Raw genomic sequence first — 23529 nt, 5'->3', positions numbered from 1 at the left:
CTCAATCAATTTAGTAATTGGATACAATAGTGAAATGTTGTTTTATTTTTTTAAAGAAGTTGAGGCACAGCCTCAGAAGCCACATTTTCTACTCTGCAAAGCTATGTAAACATCGAATAAAAAGATGATGTTTCCGCGCCAGCAACCAGAATTATGATTTTTTAGATTAAAGAAGCCAACAAAAAGCAAATTACATAAACATGCTTATTACAGAGTAAAAATTTCAGGGTCATCCAGCATTATCCCTTCATACTGATCTACTCTCATTTCATTGTCTAAGATAAAACACAACTACAGACCATGAACTTCATCTAGCTTTTCTTTTTTTAAAGTAGCATCAGATGTAAGATTACTAAAGCCCTCACATTTTCATAGCAATTTGACTCCTGCATCCCTTAACGAGTCGATTACAGCTTTAACTTTACCGTGATATTTCTGATCCCTCTTCAAGAAAACCGAAACAGCAGGTATGTTCTGAAGTAGCAGCCGCTCCCCAAGTATCTTTCCAATTTTTGCAGCTGCAGCTACATCTCTTGTGCTTTCTTTTGCCTTTTCCATGCTGATCCTCAGGGCCTTCTCTTGCGTGCTGGCAGCAGAGGCTACTGTCGCAGACGGGGTGTGAACTACTTGAGCATTAACAAATTTGTTCGTAAAGTGCATTCTTAGGACATATGGTTTCAGAAATTTTGTTAGCCTTTCTGGCCTTGTAGCTGGAGGAATGACCATTTCTGTCACAAAAATAAAAGGGAAAGCAAATTAACAGCCCCTCTGCATATCTTAAGGTCAATTACATGAGACAAAGAACAAATCTAAGTTTCTCACGCATCAACAATTTGCAATGTTCAACATATTATGACCGAAATAACCTAATTTTTTCATCATTATGATGATATTAAGAAAAACGTATCAGCTTTCAACTTAAACTGACGCGTCAATAGCTCAAGTATTGAACCCATGAAATTTCTTCCTAGTTAACAAAGTCACGAACCTTCACGATCAATTCACTTTGGGAAACAAGATTTACCCAACATTATACATAGGATAACCGACATGATTCATCAAAAAATTTATGCTACCAAAGTTAGTCAGAATTAAGAAATACCAAAGAAAGCAGATTTTTTTGCAGAAATGCCAAAAGTGAAAAAGAAAGAGCAGAAACCAAAGAGAAAGATCGGAGGGGAGGATGAAAGGAATGCAAAAGAAAACCTAATTTCGCGTATAATGACATGTTCAAAAATTAATGTTTCATGTCCCCTTTCCTTGCAATTAACACTGCCTCCACATTTTCAAAATAAGCACAAAACCCGTCGATTTCAACAATTGAGAACAAGATTTACCGATTTCTCGTCCACCGGTGTAGCCGTGTAGTTTCGATTCAGAAGCTAGGGCAACGCCGCCGCAACAGGGAAGAGACGACGGAGACTATCCGACAGAGACGAGAGACTAGATTGGTGAATGTGAAATGGTAGGATATGGGCTTCTGGGCCTTACTCACATTTAAAGCCAAAGCCCAAACAATATATTTATTTATTTTATAATTCAGGAACTAAAAATTTTATTTTATTTTTTAAAAAAAACATATCAGAAAATAATAATTAGTGTAGGAGACAATTCCATGATAAAAAATAACATGATAGTTAAATCAAATAATTAAATTAAAGAAAAAATTGTTTTCTTAATTAAAAAAATTATTTCTTAGATTATTAGTTTCGCCGAAAGACACGCGTTTACTTATGATTATACACATATATTTTGAAAAAGTACGAGTTAGAAAAAATAAATTTGGTGAATGCAATAAAGATGTGTTTGGATCGAGCTATTAATTAAAATCATGAATTTCAAACTAATTGACTTATTTGGATAAATTTCAAATTTAGCTTTTATAATTTATAAATGAATTATGTAAGATTTGAAATTAATATTTGAAATATATATATTATTAAATCAAAATATTTTATAATAAACTTATTGAAAATATAAAAAAGGGCATTTTCTTCATCTATTAATTTGATCAAACTAATTATTTTAAGAGTTTCATGCATTATTATCTATACACCTGTTAAATCAATCCACCTGAACAATACAAAAATCATTATCTAAACTCCTATAATAATAATAATAATAATAATAATAATAATAATAATAATGATGATGATGATGATGATGATGACGCCGACACCGCATTAACCCTTAGAATAACTACTTTGATCAAATTAATGAATGAACAAAATTGTTCATATTTTTATATTTTCAATAAATTTATTATTTAATTACTACTTGCATGTAACTACAATCTTTCAACTTTATTTTTAAAATTTTAAAATATAAAAATATTTATTCATTTTAAATGTAGCATACACGTTGATTACTAGTATCTTTACTACTTTATAACAATGTTCTAAAAAACGTAAGGCGGTAGGCGAGCGGTGACCCACGGCCTAGCGCCTAAGCGTTTTTTTTTAAAACCTATATAATAAATAACTTGAAATATTCATGAGTTTTACTATAAAATATAATTTTTACGTCTTATATTTTTCAGTTTTTGTATGAAACTCCTATAAAATAACAACAATAATAATAATAATAATAACAACAACAAAAACAACAACAACAATATTAATAGATATGAAGTCTTTATATGTAATATGAGATTTAATCTTTTGTTTAACTTTCTTTTCTGCGCTTCTTCTTCTTCTTCTTCTTTATTTCTATGTTTGCTTCTCGTTTCGCATTTCTCTTTTAGTTTTTTATTTTAAATTTTTTTTAAATAAAAAGTAGTAACCGCCTAGGCAAATTTCTGCCAAGCCGTGGGTCACCGCCCGCTTACCGCCTAAAATAACTGCTCTACAGGACACCAAAAATTCTTTCCCGAATTGTCCCCCGAGGCTTTGGATGGATAGAATTCAATATGGACAAAATAGTACTTTATGCTTCTCCCACCTTTACTTTTTTCTTTCAAACCACTCCACACGTTCAATTGTTTTATTTCCACATATTTCAAAAACTAAACCCCTCAACTTCTTTCAATCTTCTCAACTGCTCACATGACCCATTTTATCATCTCCCTTTCCGTCAGTTTCTTTTACACACGCAACGCGTGTGCCATGTCTGCTAGTATATATAGAGAAACTAAGACTATATCCAAGATAATCAAATCAAAAGGGAATAGAATGACAATCTTTTCACTTATGATAAGACTGATGATGGTTATAAAAACAAATTTTTAATGATATGGACATAAAAATTATCGTATAATTTTTAACGAATATTTACATGATCCAGACACGAAATTGGTATATATATATATATATATATATATATATATATATATATATGTTATGCCAAAATGATAAATTTATAATACTCCGATCAAAGGTTGCAAGTACTCATGCATGCAAGGCCGGAGTCACACTTTAGGCCAGGCTGGGTGGTCCATTTTTTTAAAAAAAAAATTTCGTTGCCACTTTGGGATTAATATTCCAGATGGTACAAAATTAATACATTAAAAAACCCAAATAAAAAAAATGTATTAGCCCACAAATACACACCCATGGATTAATCATTAGAGCCCAAAAAAATTATGATGTACAGTAATAGTGTTCCATTTTTTTTTTTCTAAGAGTGATGTACTACATGGTTTTTTGGGAAAATTCTGAAACAAAATTCTAGCCCGGGTATAATTTTTGGCTCGGCCGTTGCCTGTATATGGCTACTCATGGAACCCGTGCTTTCATTTAGTATAATCACGATCATTTGAAATGGAACTTTGAAATCTATTTTAAAATCAAAATCTTTTACATAAGTGAAATTTATAATCGATTCAAACACAATATAAAAAAAACTATAATAAGAAATAGAGCATATTTTCATCATGCTAAGAATACATTAATGTAGCTTTCTATTACACTCTCCACAAATACAAGCACTTACACATACATATATATATATTTCTAATTATCTACACTATTTTACAATACTCGATGGTGCTATAAAAATTGTTTTGGTGTGACAATGTGAAACAAGAATTCCTTTCCAAATTTCAATCATATTTGCAGGGTAGGTTTAACGATATGAATTTATCAGTAATTTGTATACAACATATCTTTCTTTCACTTTTCTAGGCATTTTCTGACTACTTTAATTACAATAATGTGTAGATGCCTTTCTCTACGGATCTTTCTAAGTTGCATTAAAAATGCACATATATAGATAGGATATCTTGTACGTTAAGAAATCTCAAATCACTTATTGTACTATCTATGTGCAATTTCCTAACACATGTCTTAACTATACCAAAATAATTATAACGAAAATTAACAAAAATAATTTAAAGTATAACACATTTACTTACCAAATTAAATATCCAACAATTAATCGGATCATTTTCATTAGGGCCAACAAGGCAACAAATCCAACCAGCAAAATCAAGTTTGAACAACTAATATATAGGTGATGCCAATGTTCAAACTACTAAAACAAATATAATTTTGAAATTTGGTCCTATATATTTGTTTCGTTGCGATTTCGGTCATTCAAATTTCAATTTTTATATCTGACCAAAATGTTGCCAATTCAAAGGTCTCTTCCTAACTGTTTCTAGGTATGATCAAAATTAATGTGTAAAAAAAATATAAAAATGGAAAAGAGCTCAAATGATGCATTAATGCCACGTTAGAATTTTTTTATATGTTGTCTCTAGTTTTTTGAAAGAATATCGCAAATGCAAACATCCAGCCCCGTGCTATTTGCGTGCAGCATGCGTGTCATATATATAGAGCTTACCTCTAGCTATAATATTAGTCATTAGAGATCCCAAATCATCAAATCGAAGAAAAGAGAATGGCTTGAAAGAAAATTGGAAATTAAGAAAGACTTAATTCATTCAAGAAAAGGAAGAAAGGAATGATGAAGAAGGTGGAGGAGTTGAGCACCCTCTGCGGGGTGCATGCACCGTCGCTTACAGTGAGTTTCAGCCTCAGCCTCAGCCTCAACCTCAACCTCAGCCCCAGCCAGAGGTCTAGCCCTGGAGGCCCGATTGGCGCATTCTGGAGCATTGAACGGAGCAACGCATAAAGAAAGCTAGCTAGCTAGGAACAAGCTCCGTCGCCTGCAGAGGGAAAACAAGCGCAAGGAGCTGACCATCTTCATGTTCCAGTGCATCAAACGTGCAATATATATAGATGCAATTGATAGTTATTTATGACTCGTTAATTAATTAATTAGATATATATATAGATCTTTGGAACATGCAAGTTTCGACACAAATAACAAACGTAATGACGGAGCCAAGATTTCAACTCTAACAAGTAAAGTAACCGGGTTACAATTTCAGTACTATTTTTCTAAAATTTGAGAATATTTATGCTTTCTGTCGGTCCTTCTTTTCATAGTTTGTTTGTTTATTTTCCAAGTACTCTTTTTTTTTTTTAATTTTTTTAAAATTTTTTTCTGTGTTGTTGTACTAGACTCTTTTTATTTCTAAAATTGGCTATCACACTCAAAATTCAGTCTAACGGTTGTGGTGATTATCGTTTCAGTTCTAGTTTCATTTCACAAAACTGTCACGTTGTTGATTTTAAGAATAATTTAAAAAGTAGTAAAACTTTGAAAAAAATACATAAAAGTACATTAATAATAAAATAAAATATAAATGAATCATTAAAAAACAATGCACTTATAAATAATGACTTCCGAAATACATACCATGTGCAACTGGATCTATTATATATCATCTAAGTCCGTGTTCTATAAATAGAAACATTCAATATTGATTTTAAATAAACTCATATACGTAAATAAATCAATGTTTTTTAAAAAATAAAATTTAGTTAAGATAAATTTAGTTCAATATTATAATTTTGAATTAAAATTGAAATAAAATGATTGTTTGTTAAAATAAAATATAATGATTTTAATTATTCATTAATAATAAAATAATGATTTTAATTTTTATATGAACACCGATTATTTTCTAAACAATAACCCATGTTTCAATATTATTATAATATTTAGATTGATAAACTTAATATAAATTATAAACAAACAATAAAATGAAAAAAACAAAAATAAAAGAATAATGTACTAGATTAATTAGTTGATTGTTGGAAAATTTAATTAATAAAAAAAAATGAATCATTCATTTTTTTCTCACGCATTATTCCCCTCTATCTCCCACAAACATTCTTCTTCCGCTATGTGTATAGTGTATACAAATAGCAAATGTGAACAAAAAAACCTCATTTTTTAGCCCATGTCTGTTTTATGGGTTGATCTGAATTTTTTTTTTTAGGGATTTGGTCACCGGGCTATTAATAAATTAAACTAAACTTAATATATAATTTTTTTTAAATTTTTTTGCCACCCGAGCTACAGTTCTTGATCCAGTGCCGTGCTTAAAAAATTTGAGGTCCTAGACGAATTTTCAGGGGAGAAGGTTGTTGGGTTAAACGTGCAAGGTTGAATGTAATACTAGGATGAGTGACCTTCTGAGAAGCTCTAGTGCGTTAAGTTGTTGACGTTGCGCTGCTTGATCTGGTTGGCTAGGTGGCTGTAAAATAGGGATACTAGATCTTAAGATAATATGAAAAAGATAAGACTGATCTCGATCGAAAGAGATACGAGACAACACCAACAGTAAGAAACGTCCCTCCCTAGCTAGACTCATGAGCTCAACAACCCGACCTATCTGCGCTGTCACAAATATAAGAAAATTAAATAAAATTGTGTCTGAGACAACAACTATAGTTTTTGGCCCAGTGGTACTAAGCGCTTGAGCCTAACAACTGATATTAGACCCAATGTCATGAGTTCGAGTATACAAAAAAGCATATTTCTATACTTTTGGTGAGATGTTGGGTTAAACGTGCAATGTCGAATCCAATCATGCATGGTGTGTATCAAGTTAAGGATATTTTGATTTAACTATCAAGTCGATCTTCGTTTAAGATTATAACATAATATCCTTGACTGGATGTGAGACGATATCATGTATATTTGTGAGATGTGTCGATTTGATCCAGGGGCGGATCTAGAAATTTTATCAAGGGAGGGCAGCCAAACATAATAAAAGATCATATATACACACACACATATATATATATATAATAATCATATAAAAAAAGTTAAATACGGTACTCTCATTTAAATAATATTTTTAGATTTCAAATTTCACTTACAATTTACCACTATGACTTGACATTTTCTCAAAATAATTAATAATAACTTCATTCGACAAACTAATATATATATATATATATATATATATATATATATATATATTCAGTATAATTAATTAATATTCGTAATAATCTTCTCAGCAAAAAAAATTCTCTTCACTACAGTTATTGCGACTCGTAAATTAAAAGTCAAACTCACAAGCTTGTTAGCTAACAATTCTTGCTTCAAAAATTTAATTTTAGGTTTAAAAATTTAAAACTCATTTGTGTTTAGGTTTAAAAACATAGTGATTGGGCTACAATTTTTTTTTACAGATTATGAGCCACAAATTTTTGGGTCACTTTCTACACATTAACCGATGAAGATTAACTTAAATTTTTTGACCCTCTTTTATATGCCGTGTTTGATTTCTAATTTATTTTCATAAATTATAATTTTTAAACTATAAATATATTACTCATTTATAAAAAAAAAAAATCAAGGGGGGGGGGGGGGGGGGGGTGCAGCTCCCCCCCTTGCCCATAAGTGGAGCCGCCCCTGATTTGATCCACGTCTAAGTGAAAATTAATATTTTTATCATAAAAAACAACAATTTTTCATGAGTCGGGTCAAATAGGAAATCTATATAACAAAATTATAGTTTCACAAGTTTTTGTGTAATTAATATTTAAGCACATAACCTTATTTAATTAACGAGCAATTTTACTTTTTTATTTCAATTTGAAAAGCCTATAGCCGTTTGAAAGAATTCATGCAATTATGTAAAATATATATCTTGCCCATCACTACAAAAAAAAAAAACGGTGTTTGCCACGGTTCTACCGTGACAAAAACTGTGGCAAAATTGAATTTGTCACGGTTTTGCCACGGTTAAATAAAACCGTCCGCATAGGCTTCGTGGCAAACGTTTGCTACGGTTTAATTTAAACCGTGGCAATATATTGTCACGGTTTAATTAAACCGTGACAAAATTTTGCCACGGTTGAATATGAACCGTGACAATATATTGCCACGGTTTAAGTTAATCGTTGCAATATATTGCCACGGTTCAAGTTCAACCGTGGCAATATATTGCCACTGTTCAATAATAAACCGTGGCAAAATTTTGTCACGGTTTAATTAAACCGTGACAATAGTACAGCCACCGTTTATACAATATATTTTCAATAATTTTATTAAATAAAATTTATTATATATTTTTATTAATAATTAATAATTTAAAAATATTAATAAAATCTTAAAATTCACCCAAATTATCCAAATTTACACAAATGCATATATATTAAACCCAAATACACACAAAATATCCAAAGTTCAATACATGCAGTAGTCTACTGAAGGAACTATAACCAATCCGAAGGCGGCTGGGTCTCGTCGTCATCGTCATCGTCATTGTCGCCGTCCTCGTGGTCTGGCTGAGTGAGCTCCTGAATGCGCAGCGAGTAAGATGGAACGAAAGACGTAGCAGCACGTGTGCCCTCTGTGGGTTGTTTCTTCTTCATGTTGATCGTAGTGCAGATACTAGCCATCATCTTCTCCATCTTACTCAGTCGTCTCTGAGTGTTACTCAGCCGTACCTGAGTGTTACTTAGCCGTACCTGAGTCTGCTCATGCGCTGCCCGAAGCTGCTGCGTCTCCTCTCTCGCAGCCTGGGTCTCCTCTCTAGCAGCTCGTGCATCAGATCTAGCAGCCTGTATCGCCTCATTCTGTGACGCCATCGTCATCTTCATCTGACTGCACCCGCGAGGACGAGGTGTCATCTCCTTCGAGAATATGGTTTGGGCGGTAGACCCAATACCATATACCCGTCGATGACTAACGCCACCGACGACATCAAAATAAATTGCATTCACCTCGTCAGCCGTCGGGCAATGCTGCTCCTCTCCAGTATGACTCAATGGAAAGCTCTCGATGATTCGACGCTCGACCTCCTCCTGTTTTCACAAACGATAAAGATACATGTATAAATAGTATTCAAATGTTATTTTTAATTAACTAAACTCAATTGACATGTAGACATGAATAAATAGTATTGTTGTTCAATTTAGTAAAATAATAAAACTCAATTGAATCAACGTACACTGATTTGTTGGGACTTGCTATCAACAAAGGTCCCGTTCTGCCGCCTGTGCATCTTTAGATTCAGCTCGTAACTGTTCGGATCTCTATTCAGCTTCTGACGCTGCATTGGACGCACGCGTATAGATAATTACTATTAACGAAAAGTTAATATGACAGTCATATGCATCAATATAATATTATTTTTCGACATGATGCATCCACTTTTTTGAGTAAAGTAGTCATAATGTTAAATCCAAAATTAGAACGAAAATTAACCAAAATAATTTACTGTATAGCACATTTATTTAGTTACTAAGTATCCAATAATTAATCGGATCCTTTTCATTAATACAACCGGTAAAATAAAATTTGAACTATTTAATGACATATTGTGGTAATGCAAATTCAAACTGCCGAAACAAATTATTATCCAAAACTCTATCCCATCTTTGTGTAGGAGAGAAATTCAGTGATTAAAAAAAAACTAAGAAGTTAATTAAATAAAAAAATGAAAATAAGGTACGAACTTATTTTACTTACATTAATATATAGTTTCGCTTAATGACACGCGTTGATTTATTTCACCGTTAAATTAAATCTAAATTCGAAATTAATAAAAGTGGTGAATGAAATAAGGTTGCGTTTGAATTAAACTATTTAATTTATTTAAAATAATGAATTTGGAACCAATTGATTCGTTTGAAATCTATAATCAAATCAAAATCTTTTATAATAAATAAATTAAGTCAATTAATTAATTCATCCAAAACACGTCACAAAAATAAACAGCAAAAATATAAGCACCTAAACATACATAATATATTCAACCATTATATATAGAGAACCTACGAATGTGTCGAAGATCATCAAATCAAAGGCAAAAAAAAAAGAAAAAAAAGAAAAAAGAAAATGGCGAGAAAGAAAATAACACTTGCTTACTTAAACAATCAATCAGAAAGAAAGGCTTCTTTCAAGAAAAGGAAGAAAGGGATGATGAAGAAGGTGGAAGAGTTGAGCACTCTTTGCGGGGTCGATGCGTGCGCAGTCACTTACAGCGAGTTTCAGCCTCGGCTCGCCGCATCCTGGACCGTTTCATGGAGATGCCGGAGATGGAAAAATCCCGGTTTATGGAGAACCAGATGAGCTTCACCATCTTCATGTTCCAATGCATCGAAGGTACGATAGATGTTCACTGCAATCCCTAAAAATAAGCGATTATTTTTTTATTCATAAATTTATGAAGAAAAAAATCAATAATTACTTAGTTTTAGAGGTTTGTAAACACTACCTTGTTTACGACTCATTAACTAATTAAGATGTACGCAGAGACGGACCCATTGTATGAAGCCCAGTCTAGCCCACACCCTTAACCCCTCACATGTATATGTATATTTGTATATGTATTGAGCTTAATATAATTTTTATAGTACAACCCAAATCTTCACTACATTTATTAGGCTTAATGCTTCTTAGCATGTTTACGAAATATTTTGGCTATGAAAATGTAATCTTGAGTTCAAAATTTAGTGCGTTTTTTAGTTTTATTTTTTCGTAACTTATGGATTTGCAGGGGAGTTTGTTTATATTTTTTCAATTTTCTTCTTTGAAAAATACTAATAGAAAATTGCAAGACAATTGGTACATTTGGATAATATATAATAAACTATTAATTCAAACAAATTAAAAATCAAAAATAAATTTCTAATCACGCAGTCAAATTTTTTCAAAATTGTTTTTTTAAAAAATATATATAATTAGGAAATATAAGATATATAATTTAATAGTATTAAATATTAATGCAATGTAAAGAACTTGTTAACCTGTTTAACAATAAAAACATAAAAATTTAGCCCTCCCTACTATATAACCCTGGTTCCGTCCCTGGATGTACGTATTTATAATCTTCGGAACAGGCAACGCGAACGTAGGAGATTTCGACGTCCGGGACACGGAGGAGATGAATGTGGTGATAAATGAGGTTCTAACGGAGATCACAGAGAGGATGGAGAAATTGCAAGCTGCTGGTGGTGAAGGGTCGGCGACTGCGGCGGCGCAGCCGGGTTTTTTGGATGAGAACGAGAATGTCCCGACGGGTTTTTCATACTGGAATATGTTGATGAGCCCCATTGATTGCAGTCGCGATTTCGGGTGGAATAACGAAGCCTTGCACCTTGCCACCCGATGTTCCCAACATGAGCCATGAGTTAGGGTCTGGTCCTGCACGCCATCTAGGCTAGGGCTATGATACCGAACCAAAATACCGACTTTTTGGGATACCGTACCAAAATTTTTCGATATATTGACATTTTTTTGGTATATCGAATTTTTTTTCGGTATCTATACAGTATCAATATGGATTTTTTTCATACCAAAATTTCGAAATTTCGATATCGGTATTGGTAGAAATTTTTTTCATATCAATATTTTGGATACGGTATACTGAAAATCCAACCCTAGTCTAGGCTTCGATCGGACTAAAATTATTGTTATTATTATTATTATTATTATTTTTGTAAGAATTATATTATGTATATTCAGCCGGGCTCTCATGTTATGTTGTTTAATTCAATTCATTTCAATTCTTGCTTCTCGTGTGGCCTATATATATATATATATATATATATATATATATATTCTATTTCTGGGGAAAATAGGGAAAAGGAATCGAAGTTGTTGTTCCGAAGCCGGTTCACGAACTCGAAAACAAGCCCGTGCATAAAGGAGCATGCAGTAGTCCAATGTAAATAGATGAAATAAATTACATGACCCCAGCTCATGATCAAGTAATTAAAATCTTAAAAGACCTGGGGAATATAATGTTGTAGCTAAGCTATAGGCTATGTTTGGAATTTTCCATAGATGTATTTCTTGAAAATGAAAATGCTGTCCAAAAGGTTGTGTCGGAAATGGTATATTGTATGTTTACTACCGTATGTATGTATTTCTTGAAAATGTAATAATATGTTGCATTTTCCATTTTCTTTTTTTAAAGATTTTGAGAAATGTGACGTGAAGATTCCTCGAGTGAGACGCACACATATTATAACCTGCTAGAATGAGAAGTTTTTACATGCTCCTGATGCCCCATCTTAATTACGTACATCGTATATGAAAATAAGGGATGGGTCGATGCTACCCTCAGAGTAGCACCCCCAAGTTGATCTGGACGGCCCAGATCAGCTCAACAGATCAAATCATTTGATCTGCAAACTGACCTGGTCCGTTCAGATCAGTTTTTGGGTACTACCATGAGGGTAGCACGTACTGAACCGAAAATAAGATTACATATTTACATCTTGATCGACGATTAATTTAATTAATATAGCTGTCTGAAATGAATAGACAATTTAGAAATATTTTAGTATTTACGATGGATTTCAAATAGCATGTAGGAATGTGTGTGCAGATTGGTAATAATATTTATATAGCTAGGTCAAGGCATACTCCAAACAAAACTAAAGAAACTGGCAAGAAAGAAACTAACTATGGCTCGTACATATAAAAAAATAATTAGAAAGTCACAAGGGAATGATAATTGAAGAAGCTTCGAGGCTGCATGTGCTGATTTCGGGCAAAAATTCCAACAACAAAATCAAATTTGAACAAGAAATATAGGGTGTCACCAATCCAAACACAATATATTATATATTTATGTTTTCATTACTCTTAAGACACATTATTGTAACCCTAAGCTCTGGCCTATGTTACACCCCGGCCCCTCTATAAATACAAGCACCTACGTACACATACATATTATATCCAATATTTATCAGTAGTACTATAGTGTTATAATATATAGGAAAAATTACAATTTTCGTATTTTATGTTTGTCACTTTGCGATTTCGATCCTTTATGTTTTCATATTTCAATTTTAGTTCTGCATGTTTCGATTTTTGGTAATTTCAGTCCTTTTTATTCGAAAATGCTTACGTGACACTTGACACGTCATCTCCACATCAACATTTTATTGGTGCCACATCAGCGCAACATCAAAAAAAGACTAAAATTGACAAAAAAAAATAAAGATAGCGGACTAAAACTGAAATATGAAAATATAGAGGACTAAAATCGCAAAGTCACAAATATACATGACTATAAAAGCAATTTTCCCTAATATCTATTAGGAAAAATTTGTAAAATAGACCTGGTCAACTTTTTTTTATTTTAAGAAAATGTCATCCTCAAATATATTATTTTCTTAAAAAAAATAGTTGACCGAGGTTTAAAAAAACTAAAATTAGTAGATGATACTAAATAATTTTTTTTGGTGTAGCAATACGACACATAAAATTACAATAAGTACGTACGTGTCTCTCCCCGATATATATATTTTTAACTTGCATTAAAAATGCACATAGATAGGATATAGAAATCATACATCACAGTTTGTACTATCTATGTGCATTTTCTCACAACAAATTATCGTGCATGTCAATTATATATATACTTATTAATTATATATATATATATATATATATATATATATATATAACTGAGATTTTTATTATTAAAAATACATATATATTAAAATGAAATTATATAATTAAGCACACATATATACATATTGTGTATATGTATATATATATATCCAAATATTATATATAGGACCTAACACTGCATCCAAACCATCAAATATAGTAAAAGAGTATATATGGAAAGAAATTAAGAAAATAACTCTTGCTTACTTAAACAATCAACCGAAAAGAAAGGCTTCATTCAAGAAAAGGAAGAAATGAATGATGATGAAATAGGTCCTCAATGCCGTTAAATTTCAATTTTTTGACCCAAATGTTACAAATTCATGAAGTCTCTTTGCGTTCGACAAAGGTGTGGTCATTTAAAATTCATTTTAATTTATGATCTATCTAATGTTTACATAACTAAGTCTGATCAAAATGTAATCGAAATCAAAATCTATGGATTTGAAACCTCTTTCCATCCTTACACAACATTCGTGTATTGTTTTCAGGCCGTTTGATCACAATGTGAAAAAAAAATATTAAAAATAAAAAAGAGGTCAAATGATGCAATGCCCCCGGCCCGTGCTATCTTTGTGCAGGGTGTTTGTCATATTTTAATTAAATTCAGATTATGCATGAATTATATCCTCTATAACGTCATTAAAGAGCAAATATATATATATATATATAGAGTTTTTTTCAAGTGCCCACCTACCATGCCCACCACCATGCCCACCAATGATGTGACACTATTCTATTGGACCTACGGTTTATCATATCTTTATCACATCCAATAGAATAGTGCCACATTATTGGTGGGCATGGTGGTGAGCATAGTAGGTGGACACTTGAAAGAAACTCTCTATATATATATATATAATAAAGCAACTGTCAAGAAATTAAAGAACATCATTAATTCTTGCACATAAAACATTAATCAATTGGAAAGAAAGGCGTCATTCAAGAAAATGGACAAAACCCGGACGATAGAGAACCAGATGAGCTTCACATGCCACAGTATATATAGAATAAACTATAAAGCTAGCTAGGAACTATACAATATATATATTTCCGGTGCATTAAAGGTGCAAATGATATTCTATGGTTAGATATAATGATTGAATAATCAATGTCCTACAAAGAGTAACTAAGATATCGATGTTCTGGACACAGGCGAAATAATTTTTTTGATTTATAACATTTTTTGATTTTTTAAAAAAATATATGACCTTCAAACATGTATGAAATATTCAGACTAAACAAAGAGTAAAAATTGAGAAGGTTAGATTTCGATCAAATTTATAATCAAACAAAAGTCATTTACTTAAATAATTCGAATTTGTTTTGCACAAACCTTGCACGGATGTCCCATCCTTTGTGTAATGAATTTGTATGAGAAATGTTTTTACGATTTTATCATGTTGAACCTATTTGAAAAAATAAAACTATTTTATCGACCATCTTTATAATTTATAAATTTGATATTTTTTGGAAATTTTTTTAAAAAATAAATCTTTGACATTATATTTAATACATGGTAAAACTTGATTAAAAAAGGATAAAACAATCAATAATTAAATATATCGAAGACCAGATTAACGAAAACAACCAAATCATGAAGTTGATCACTTAGAAATTGTAACACAAACATGTAAGTACAATTAAAATTCAAGTAATCAATTCTAGAAATAAACAACACCGGACCAAAATAACACAAATATATGTTTAAATTACCTAACATCCAACACATGCATGACTAACTAATTAAAAAAACGTAAAAAAAAATTATCACTAAAATCCTAAAAGTTGAATCCAAGTCATGGTATATCATGTTTTGTATCAAGTTAAGGGTGCTTAGATTTAACTATCAAGTTTCGGTTTAGGAATATAATATTAAACTTAATTTTAAGATTTATTTCAATTTGAAAAGTCTATATATATAAGCCGTTCGAAAGAAGCCATGCCATATTATGTAAATATCTTGTCCATCAATATTTACAACATGATGCATCCTTCTTTTTGAGTAAAATAATATTAATGGTAAATCCAAAATTAGAAAGAAAATTAACCTTACAAATAATTTACAGTATAACACATTTATTTAGTTACCAAATATCCAAGAATTAATCGGATTCTTTTCATTAATCCAACCAGAAAAATCAAATTCGAGCAATTTATATATATATATATATATATATATATATATATATTTTGGTAATACAAATTTCGCACTCCCAAAACAAATTATTATCCAAATCTCTATCACATCTGCGTGTTGGGGAGAATTCAATGATAACAAAGGATCTCAATTACATCATGAAATTTTAGTTCTTATTTTATCGCGAGATTTTGCATTCAATGTAAAGTGAGATTTTGATATATTTAATTTTTGCATTGTGTTGTAAGATTTGTTGTACAAAATTCGTTATACATGTAGCATTGCTCTTAATATTATAGGGTTGACATGATAAATCATGGGTTGTTAGATCTTCTATTATGGTAATACCCTTAAGGTATGTTGAAATAAACCGCAACTGTGAGCTTTCTTAGCGTTTTCTTCCCTAGATCTCTGCACAAATTTTTCACCCGTTACTAGTAAATCAAATTATTTGTGTCGCTAAATTACACCCGTTAATCGTATCGTTAAACACACGTTTTGAAATGTTAAATTACGCGCGTTTATTTATGATCATACAAACATTGTGAAAAGCGCGGGCTACATATATACATATCTAAATTCTAGATTAATGAAATTGGTGAATGACATAAAGTCGTGTTTAGACCATTAAGCAATTCAAAATCATGAATTTGAAACATTTATTTGAATAAATTTCAAATTTAGCTTTTATTAAGCTAGATTTGATTTACTAGTAATTAATTATGTTAGATTTTGAATTAAAACACATAAAAAGATAAGATAAATTAATACACACCCTCTATCATGTCCCTATCCGTAAATAAATATATATAAGCATCTATACATACACATATCCAATTTTTATTATATATAGAGGACCTAAGACTGAATCCCAAATCATCAAATTTCAAATCAAAATAAAAAAAAAATTAAGAATGGCAAGAAAGAAAATAACACTTGCTTACTTAAACAATCAATCAGAAAGAAAGGCTTCCTTCAAGAAAAGGAAGAAAGGGATGATGAAGAAGGTGGAAGAGTTGAGCACTCTTTGCGGGGTCGATGCATGCGCAGTCACTTACAGTGAGTTTCAGCCTCAGCCGGAGGTTTGGCCGTCTCCGCCGGAGGCTCGCCGCATTCTGAACCGTTTCATGGAGATGCCGGACATGGAAAAATCCCGGTTTGCGGAGAACCAGATGAGCTTCACGCGCCAACGCATCGAGAAAGCAAGGAACAAGCTCCGCCGTCTTCAGAGGGAAAACAAGCGCAAGGAGCTTACCATATTCATGTTTCAGTGCATGGAAGGTACGATAGATATATGTACGTTACCTTTAAAAATAATTGATTATAATTTTTTCCTAAATATTTACAACTCCTTAACTAGTTAAGATATGTTAATATTTGGAACGTAACAGGCAATGCGAATATCGGAGATTTCGACGTCCGGGATACGGGTGAAATGAATGTGGTGATAAACGAGGTACTAACGGAGATCACAGAGAGGATGGAGAGACTGAAAGCAACGTCATCCGCAGCTGGTGAAGGCTCGGCGGCGGCGGCGATGAGGACGAAAGAGGTGGCGGGTTTTTTGGAGGAGACTGAGAATCCTGCAGTAGGTTTTTCGTACTGGAATATGTTGATGAGTCCCATGGACGAAGGTGTTGCTGATCTCCGGTGGGATATTAATCCACATGCAGACTCTGCTCCTGGATCGTCTAGACCTAGATCCCATTAAATTTAATCATTGTTATTGTTTTTTTTATGTAATAAATATTGATTCCTTGTTATAATCGTTCAATATAATAAATCTTCAAAAATGTGTGTTAGAAATTGGATATTGTGTTTTTTGGGTACACTGAATGAGTCACATGATGTAAAAAGTATGTTGCATTTTCAAGTTTTCAAATGTTTTTTACCGGTTAGATGTAACATCGTTCATATTGATTATGTAATTTAATGTACATATAAGAATTTCATAATTAAAAATATTTAATACTGTTAATTAAGTGAAAAAGTAGTTGAGAAACTATCTTATGGACAAGGACGGAGCCAGATTCTCAGTTCAATGTAGGCAATAATATACTATAATTAATAATGGTAAGAAAAAAAAAACACCAGTTAATCTACAACTAAAAAATATATATCCTGCAGTTCGATCATAAGCTACACAAAGCAGGAGTACTTGTTAATTGTTGGGAAAATGTCAAAAAATGACGACGATCAGAGTGTACATAATCCGCAATCAAAACAAATTATGATAGAAAATATAAACTCTACATTCAAAAAATAAGCATAACTTCATTCACGATTGCAAAAAGAACACAAGATATAATAAATTTTTTTGAATGTTTATGAACAATGAAGGAAAAAAGCGAACCTAAAATTTGGTGAAATCTTGTATTTGTAGAGAATATGAATGATAAAACAACAAGTAATATGAATTGAATTGATTTTGAATCAAAACACATGATGTTCGTAACGTGAGAGGAGAAAACACTACATATAAAGTTATCGACGATGTACGTGTCAAATAATAGTAGATAAAAATTTGAGCCTAAAATTTTAGGTCTAAAAATTATAAAATGACAAAAAATTGTTTCTTTTTTTGCTAGTTTTTTTGGGTTTAAAAATTATGCATTTATATATATTTGATCTCACGCAGCCTAGTATGTTATAGCAGTTTGTTTGTTTGTTTTGTTTTGTTTTAGAATCACTCACAAAAATCATGCACATTAGAATGCATTAGATCAAACTGAATATATAAATATATATATTTTGTTTTTGCCTAATGTGGGCAGCTGACACACTGGGCACAAGCTGGCCCTTTTCCAATGCTTATGGATGAGAAACCTTGTATGTATTTTCATATATATATATATATATATATATATCCATTACATATTCACTATTTTACAAATCTTTTGTAAAAATTTTTGTGATACTGTTGGATTAATTTTATGATATAGATTTTCGATCGACCCAAACCATTATTTTTAGGTCAAGTGCTACTTTTCATTGCCTATATAAATTATGTTAATCATATCACGAATATAGATATATGAGATCGTGACGTGTTTTGAGAAGTTTTATAGCCGTTTGACAGAAAGTAATGCAATTATGTAAAATATCTTCTCCATCAATATCTTTCGACATCTACAGGATGCACCCGACCTTAAATAGCGGCAAATAAAAACTTTGAGAGAGTGACCAAAATAAATTACGTACAAAATATAACACGTTTACTTAGTTACCATATATCTAAAACAAAATCGGATCCTTTAATTTCATTTATCCAACAAATCCAATCAGCAAAATAATGTTGAGGTAATGCCGATTCAGACTCCCAAAACAATTAATTATCAAAATATCTATAACATCTTCGTGTAGGACAGAATTAGATGGAAAAAAATGATACTTTACAAAAAAAAATTTACAAAAAAATTAAAATAAGTACAAATTAACTGATTTCTTATATTATTAATTTTGTTAAATGTGTGTGTATGTGTGTTTTAATTGACGAAATGAGGCACATTATTTATTATCGTTACATGTATAAAAGGCGCGAGTTATATATTTAAATTTAAATTATATAAAATGAATGAGAATGGTGAATGAATGAATTAAGAATTTGTTTGGATTGAGCTTTTTGGAATCGTGAATATCAAATCGCCAATTGCGGTACATGTATAAATTTAAATTCTATATTTTATCAATTTAGACATGATATATTAGTAATTAAGATAGATTTGAAATGGAAGTTTGAAATCTATTATTAAATCAAAATATTATATATATAAGTTACATCAATATATATATACATTAATATAATAAAAAACAAAAAAACTGTAATTTTGGTAATGTATGTTTGTCACTTTATGATTTTGGTCCTCTATGTTTTTATATTTTAGTTTTAGTCCTGCATGTTTCGATTTTAGCAATTTTAGTTTTTTTTATTCGAAAATGCTTACGTGGAACTACACACGTCAGCTCCACATCAGCACTGCAATGATGTCACACCATCACCCCATAGGAAAAATGACTAAAATTGCAACAAAAAAAATAAAGATAGCGGACTAAAACTGAAATCTGAAAATATAGAAGACCGAAATCACACAGTGACAAACATATAGGACCAAAAAAATAATTTTCCAAAAAAAAATCCTTAAAAAAAATTAGAATAAATTATCACCTTAATTTCTAAGACGCGTAAATACACCTCTAATCTCTATCCATAATAAATAAATATATATAAGCACCTATACATACACAAATCCACTCACTATATATAGAGGAACCACCGCTGTATTAATTCCCAACTCATCAAAAGGAAGAAATGGCGAGAAAGAAAATCGCAGTTGCTTACCTAAACACAGAATCACAGAGAAAGGCTTCCTTCAAGAAAAGATGCAAAGGATTCATGAAGAAGGTGGAGGAGTTGAGCACTCTCTGCGGGGTGGAGGCATGCGCCGTCACTTACAGCGAGTTTCAGTCTCAGCCGGCAGTCTGGCCGTCTCCGGCGGAGGCGCGGCGGGTGCTGGAACGTTTCATGGAGCGGCCGGAGATGGACAAGGCACGGTTTATGCAGAACCAGATGAGCTTCACTCGGCAGCTCATAGAGAGAGCCCGGAACAAGATCCGCCGCCTGCAGAGGGAGAACAAGAGAAAGGAGCTGGCCATCTTCATGTTCCGGTGCATCGAAGGTATGAAATTACGTACGATGTTAGTTTATGAATTATGACTCATTCATGCATGGACTAAAGATCGATTGATCTTTGGAACAGGCACGGCGAATATCGGAGATTTCGACGTGCGGGACACGGGCGAGATGAACGTGGTGATCAACGAGGTTCTGACGGAGATCACGGAGAGGATGGAGAAACTACGAGCTTCCGGCGAAGATCCGTCATCATCTGCCGTGGCAACAGAGGAAGAAATGAAAGCAGCCGCGGCGGCGGGGGCGGCGAAGCCGGGTTCTCTGGAGGAGAAAGATCAGAATCCGCCGGTTTTTTCATACTGGAACTTGTTGATGAGCCCCATTGACGATGTTTCCGACAGTCTCTTGACTGATCTCTTCGATACACCATCTGCTCCTCCTGGATCTGGTTAATTCAAAATTAAAGGGTCGACCCGAAAGACCTCATCCCACATGAATTAAAAATTCATTTACTCATGGGGTGTTAAATCGAGGGATGCGTATGAATGGCAGAGACCTGAGGGAGGGAACAACGTGATCAACCTCCAGAGTATACCCCACAATATTTGATCAGCAGAGAATATGCTCCACATGAAAATCAAACCCGCAACGCTGGAGAATTTCTTCACACGTCACCTTAACCTTTACCAACTCGTCTATATCATGTGGGGCTGGATCATATTAATTAATATCATTTGTTACTGTTGTATATATACCTTAGGGGAAAAAAAAGAAGCTATATATATTGTAAAAATATGTAGCATTTTTAAAGAAAAGATTTGGGGATTGGAAATACTCCCTCCGTCCCGATTACATTGTCTTGTTTTGTTTTTTTACTGATATTAAGAAAAATTTATTGGAAAAGCAAATTTTATATAAATTTCCTATTTTATCCCTATTTAATGTATTAAAAAATGATTGCACAATTTTCAAGGTGTAGTTAATAGGGGGTATATTAGTAAAGAAGTGTAAAAAAATATTACTAAATATAATATGTGATTATATATTTGGGACAAACAAAAAAGTAAACATGGATATTATAATTGGGACGGAGGGAGTATGATTTATTTGTTTTCCAGCAAACGCAAAATCAGATTGAACAACTAATACAATATAGTGGCATGCACTGCGAATTAATCAAGCTCCCATAACAACATGCATGAATGATTATCTAAATCTCTCACAACTTCGAGTGGAGAGAATTTAATGAAATAAAACTGAGGTCTTTATTACATTATATTCAATTAATAAAGACACTAGTTTCGCTAAATGACAAGTGTTTATTTTTGTATGTTCTATGTATTTTTGGAAAAGTAATAGAATCGCGTTATATTTGGTGATCTACGTATATATGTTCGTCCTGAAAAACTTGAAATTACGTATCTAAATTCATGAAAGTGATTAATAAAATAAGGTTGTGTTTGGATTAGGGTATTCAAAATGTTGAATTTGAAATCCTATTTAAAATATTTCAAATAAATTAACTATCAAATATTTAGAGAAATATATTGGTAATTTACTATGGATTTTAATAACATCCAACTTGAAATGCAACTTTGAACTTTAATTATTTTGAAAAAATTGTTTTATTGGTCCTGTAGGTTTATCATTTTACGATTTTAGTCTTCTATATTTTTATATTTCAGTTTTAGTCTGCTATCTTTTTTTGTGTGACAATTTTAGTCATTTTTCGATGTGGCGCTGACGTGACACCAATACAGTATGATGTGGAGCCGACGTTTAGAGTGTCACGTAAGCATTTTCGAAGAAAAATGACTGAAGTTGCCAAATATCGGAACATGCAGGACTAAAACTGAAATATGAAAACTTAGAGAATCGAAATCGCAAAGTGACAAACATACAGAATCAAAATTGCAGTATTTTCAATTATTTTTAAATTAAAAAATTTTGGCTCTTCAATTTTCAAGATCATCATCATCGCTCGAATTGTCATAGCTATTAGCAATGGGTTTGGAATGAATTTGAAGAAATGGGTGGTGATCTAGAAACTAGAGACGAGATCGAGAGATGATGAAAAAGAAGAGATGCCGTTGAAAGATTGGAGGTTTTAAGACACCCGAAATCCGAATATATATATGTAAAATTTTTAAAAATATACAAAATATATAGCCTTTTTTTTCTAAACTAACAAAACATGTAAAGACAAAAAAACAAAAAGAGAAAGCCATATAAAATGACTAATTTGTCTAATAATTTTAATTTTATTGAAAATTAAGTTAAGATAAAATTGTAATTTCAAATCAAAATTCACCAATTATTTTGAAGTTGGTTATTTAGATGGTCTATAATAATAATAATAATAATAATAATAATAATAATGATTATATACTCAAAATTTAGATATGTACGTATGATAAAATCGAATATCAATTAGTATTGTGAAAGAAAAATCTGATGGACTCCTGTTTGAATGTAATCTAGATTTTACTTTGTAATATTTTTCAATAGTAACTTAATTGATTTTTTTTTCCTTGAAAGGGAATAGTACTAATAGGTTAAATTTATATCTATTTTCAAAATTTTGCTGCGCAAATATATATGTATTCACGCACATATTTCTAATAAAGGGAATTATAATTTTTTACTACTAACTTGTTCAATTTTAAATTTTGACTCACCAAGTTTTAAAAGTTCGATTTTGGCACATTAACTATTAAGATAGTTCAATCATGTTCATTAAAGTGTTAAAACTATATATATACCCACTCGAATTATTGGTCAAGACAGAACTTTGCATACCAATTTGACAATTTCCCAACAAATCATTTTAGAAAATAATAATTAAGCATAATTTAACGAGAAACTTTACATTTTTATACAATTTGAAAATTCTATTGCCGTTTGAAATTCAGAAGCCATGCCATTATGTAAATATCCTCTCCATCGATATTTTTCCACGCGATGCATCTAACCTCAAATAATCGCTAATAAATTTTTTTTTAAGAGAAAGTGACCAAATTAAAATAATTTACAGTATAATATA

At 31.6% G+C, this 23529-nt stretch overlaps 3 protein-coding genes across 3 annotated transcripts; 2 read left to right on the top strand and 1 right to left on the bottom strand.

Annotated features, from left to right (window-relative positions):
• Positions 1–229: 229 nt before the first annotated feature.
• On the bottom strand, positions 230–1477 carry LOC140884562 (uncharacterized). The gene is made up of 2 exons (XM_073291350.1): positions 1338–1477; positions 230–728 (listed from the first exon to the last, which is right to left on the bottom strand). Exon 2 carries the CDS (start codon positions 724–726, stop codon positions 370–372), a length of 357 nt encoding a protein of 118 aa, XP_073147451.1. The 5' UTR covers positions 727–728; positions 1338–1477; the 3' UTR covers positions 230–369.
• Positions 1478–16770: 15293 nt separating this feature from the next.
• Positions 16771–17567, top strand: LOC140877237 (agamous-like MADS-box protein AGL80). Its single transcript, XM_073280767.1, has 2 exons — positions 16771–17137; positions 17248–17567. The coding sequence occupies exons 1-2, from the start codon at positions 16771–16773 to the stop codon at positions 17565–17567; spliced, it is 687 nt and encodes a 228-aa protein (XP_073136868.1).
• A 2598-nt stretch (positions 17568–20165) lies between these two features.
• On the top strand, positions 20166–21207 carry LOC140877236 (agamous-like MADS-box protein AGL80). Its single transcript, XM_073280766.1, has 2 exons — positions 20166–20532; positions 20614–21207. The coding sequence occupies exons 1-2, from the start codon at positions 20166–20168 to the stop codon at positions 20937–20939; spliced, it is 693 nt and encodes a 230-aa protein (XP_073136867.1). The 3' UTR covers positions 20940–21207.
• The last annotated feature ends 2322 nt before the right edge of the window (positions 21208–23529 follow it).

This window comes from Henckelia pumila, chromosome 2 (genome assembly GCF_033568475.1).
Source record: "Henckelia pumila isolate YLH828 chromosome 2, ASM3356847v2, whole genome shotgun sequence".
Taxonomy (NCBI): Eukaryota; Viridiplantae; Streptophyta; class Magnoliopsida; order Lamiales; family Gesneriaceae; genus Henckelia; species Henckelia pumila.
This window is presented reverse-complemented; position numbering and strand designations above follow the sequence as displayed.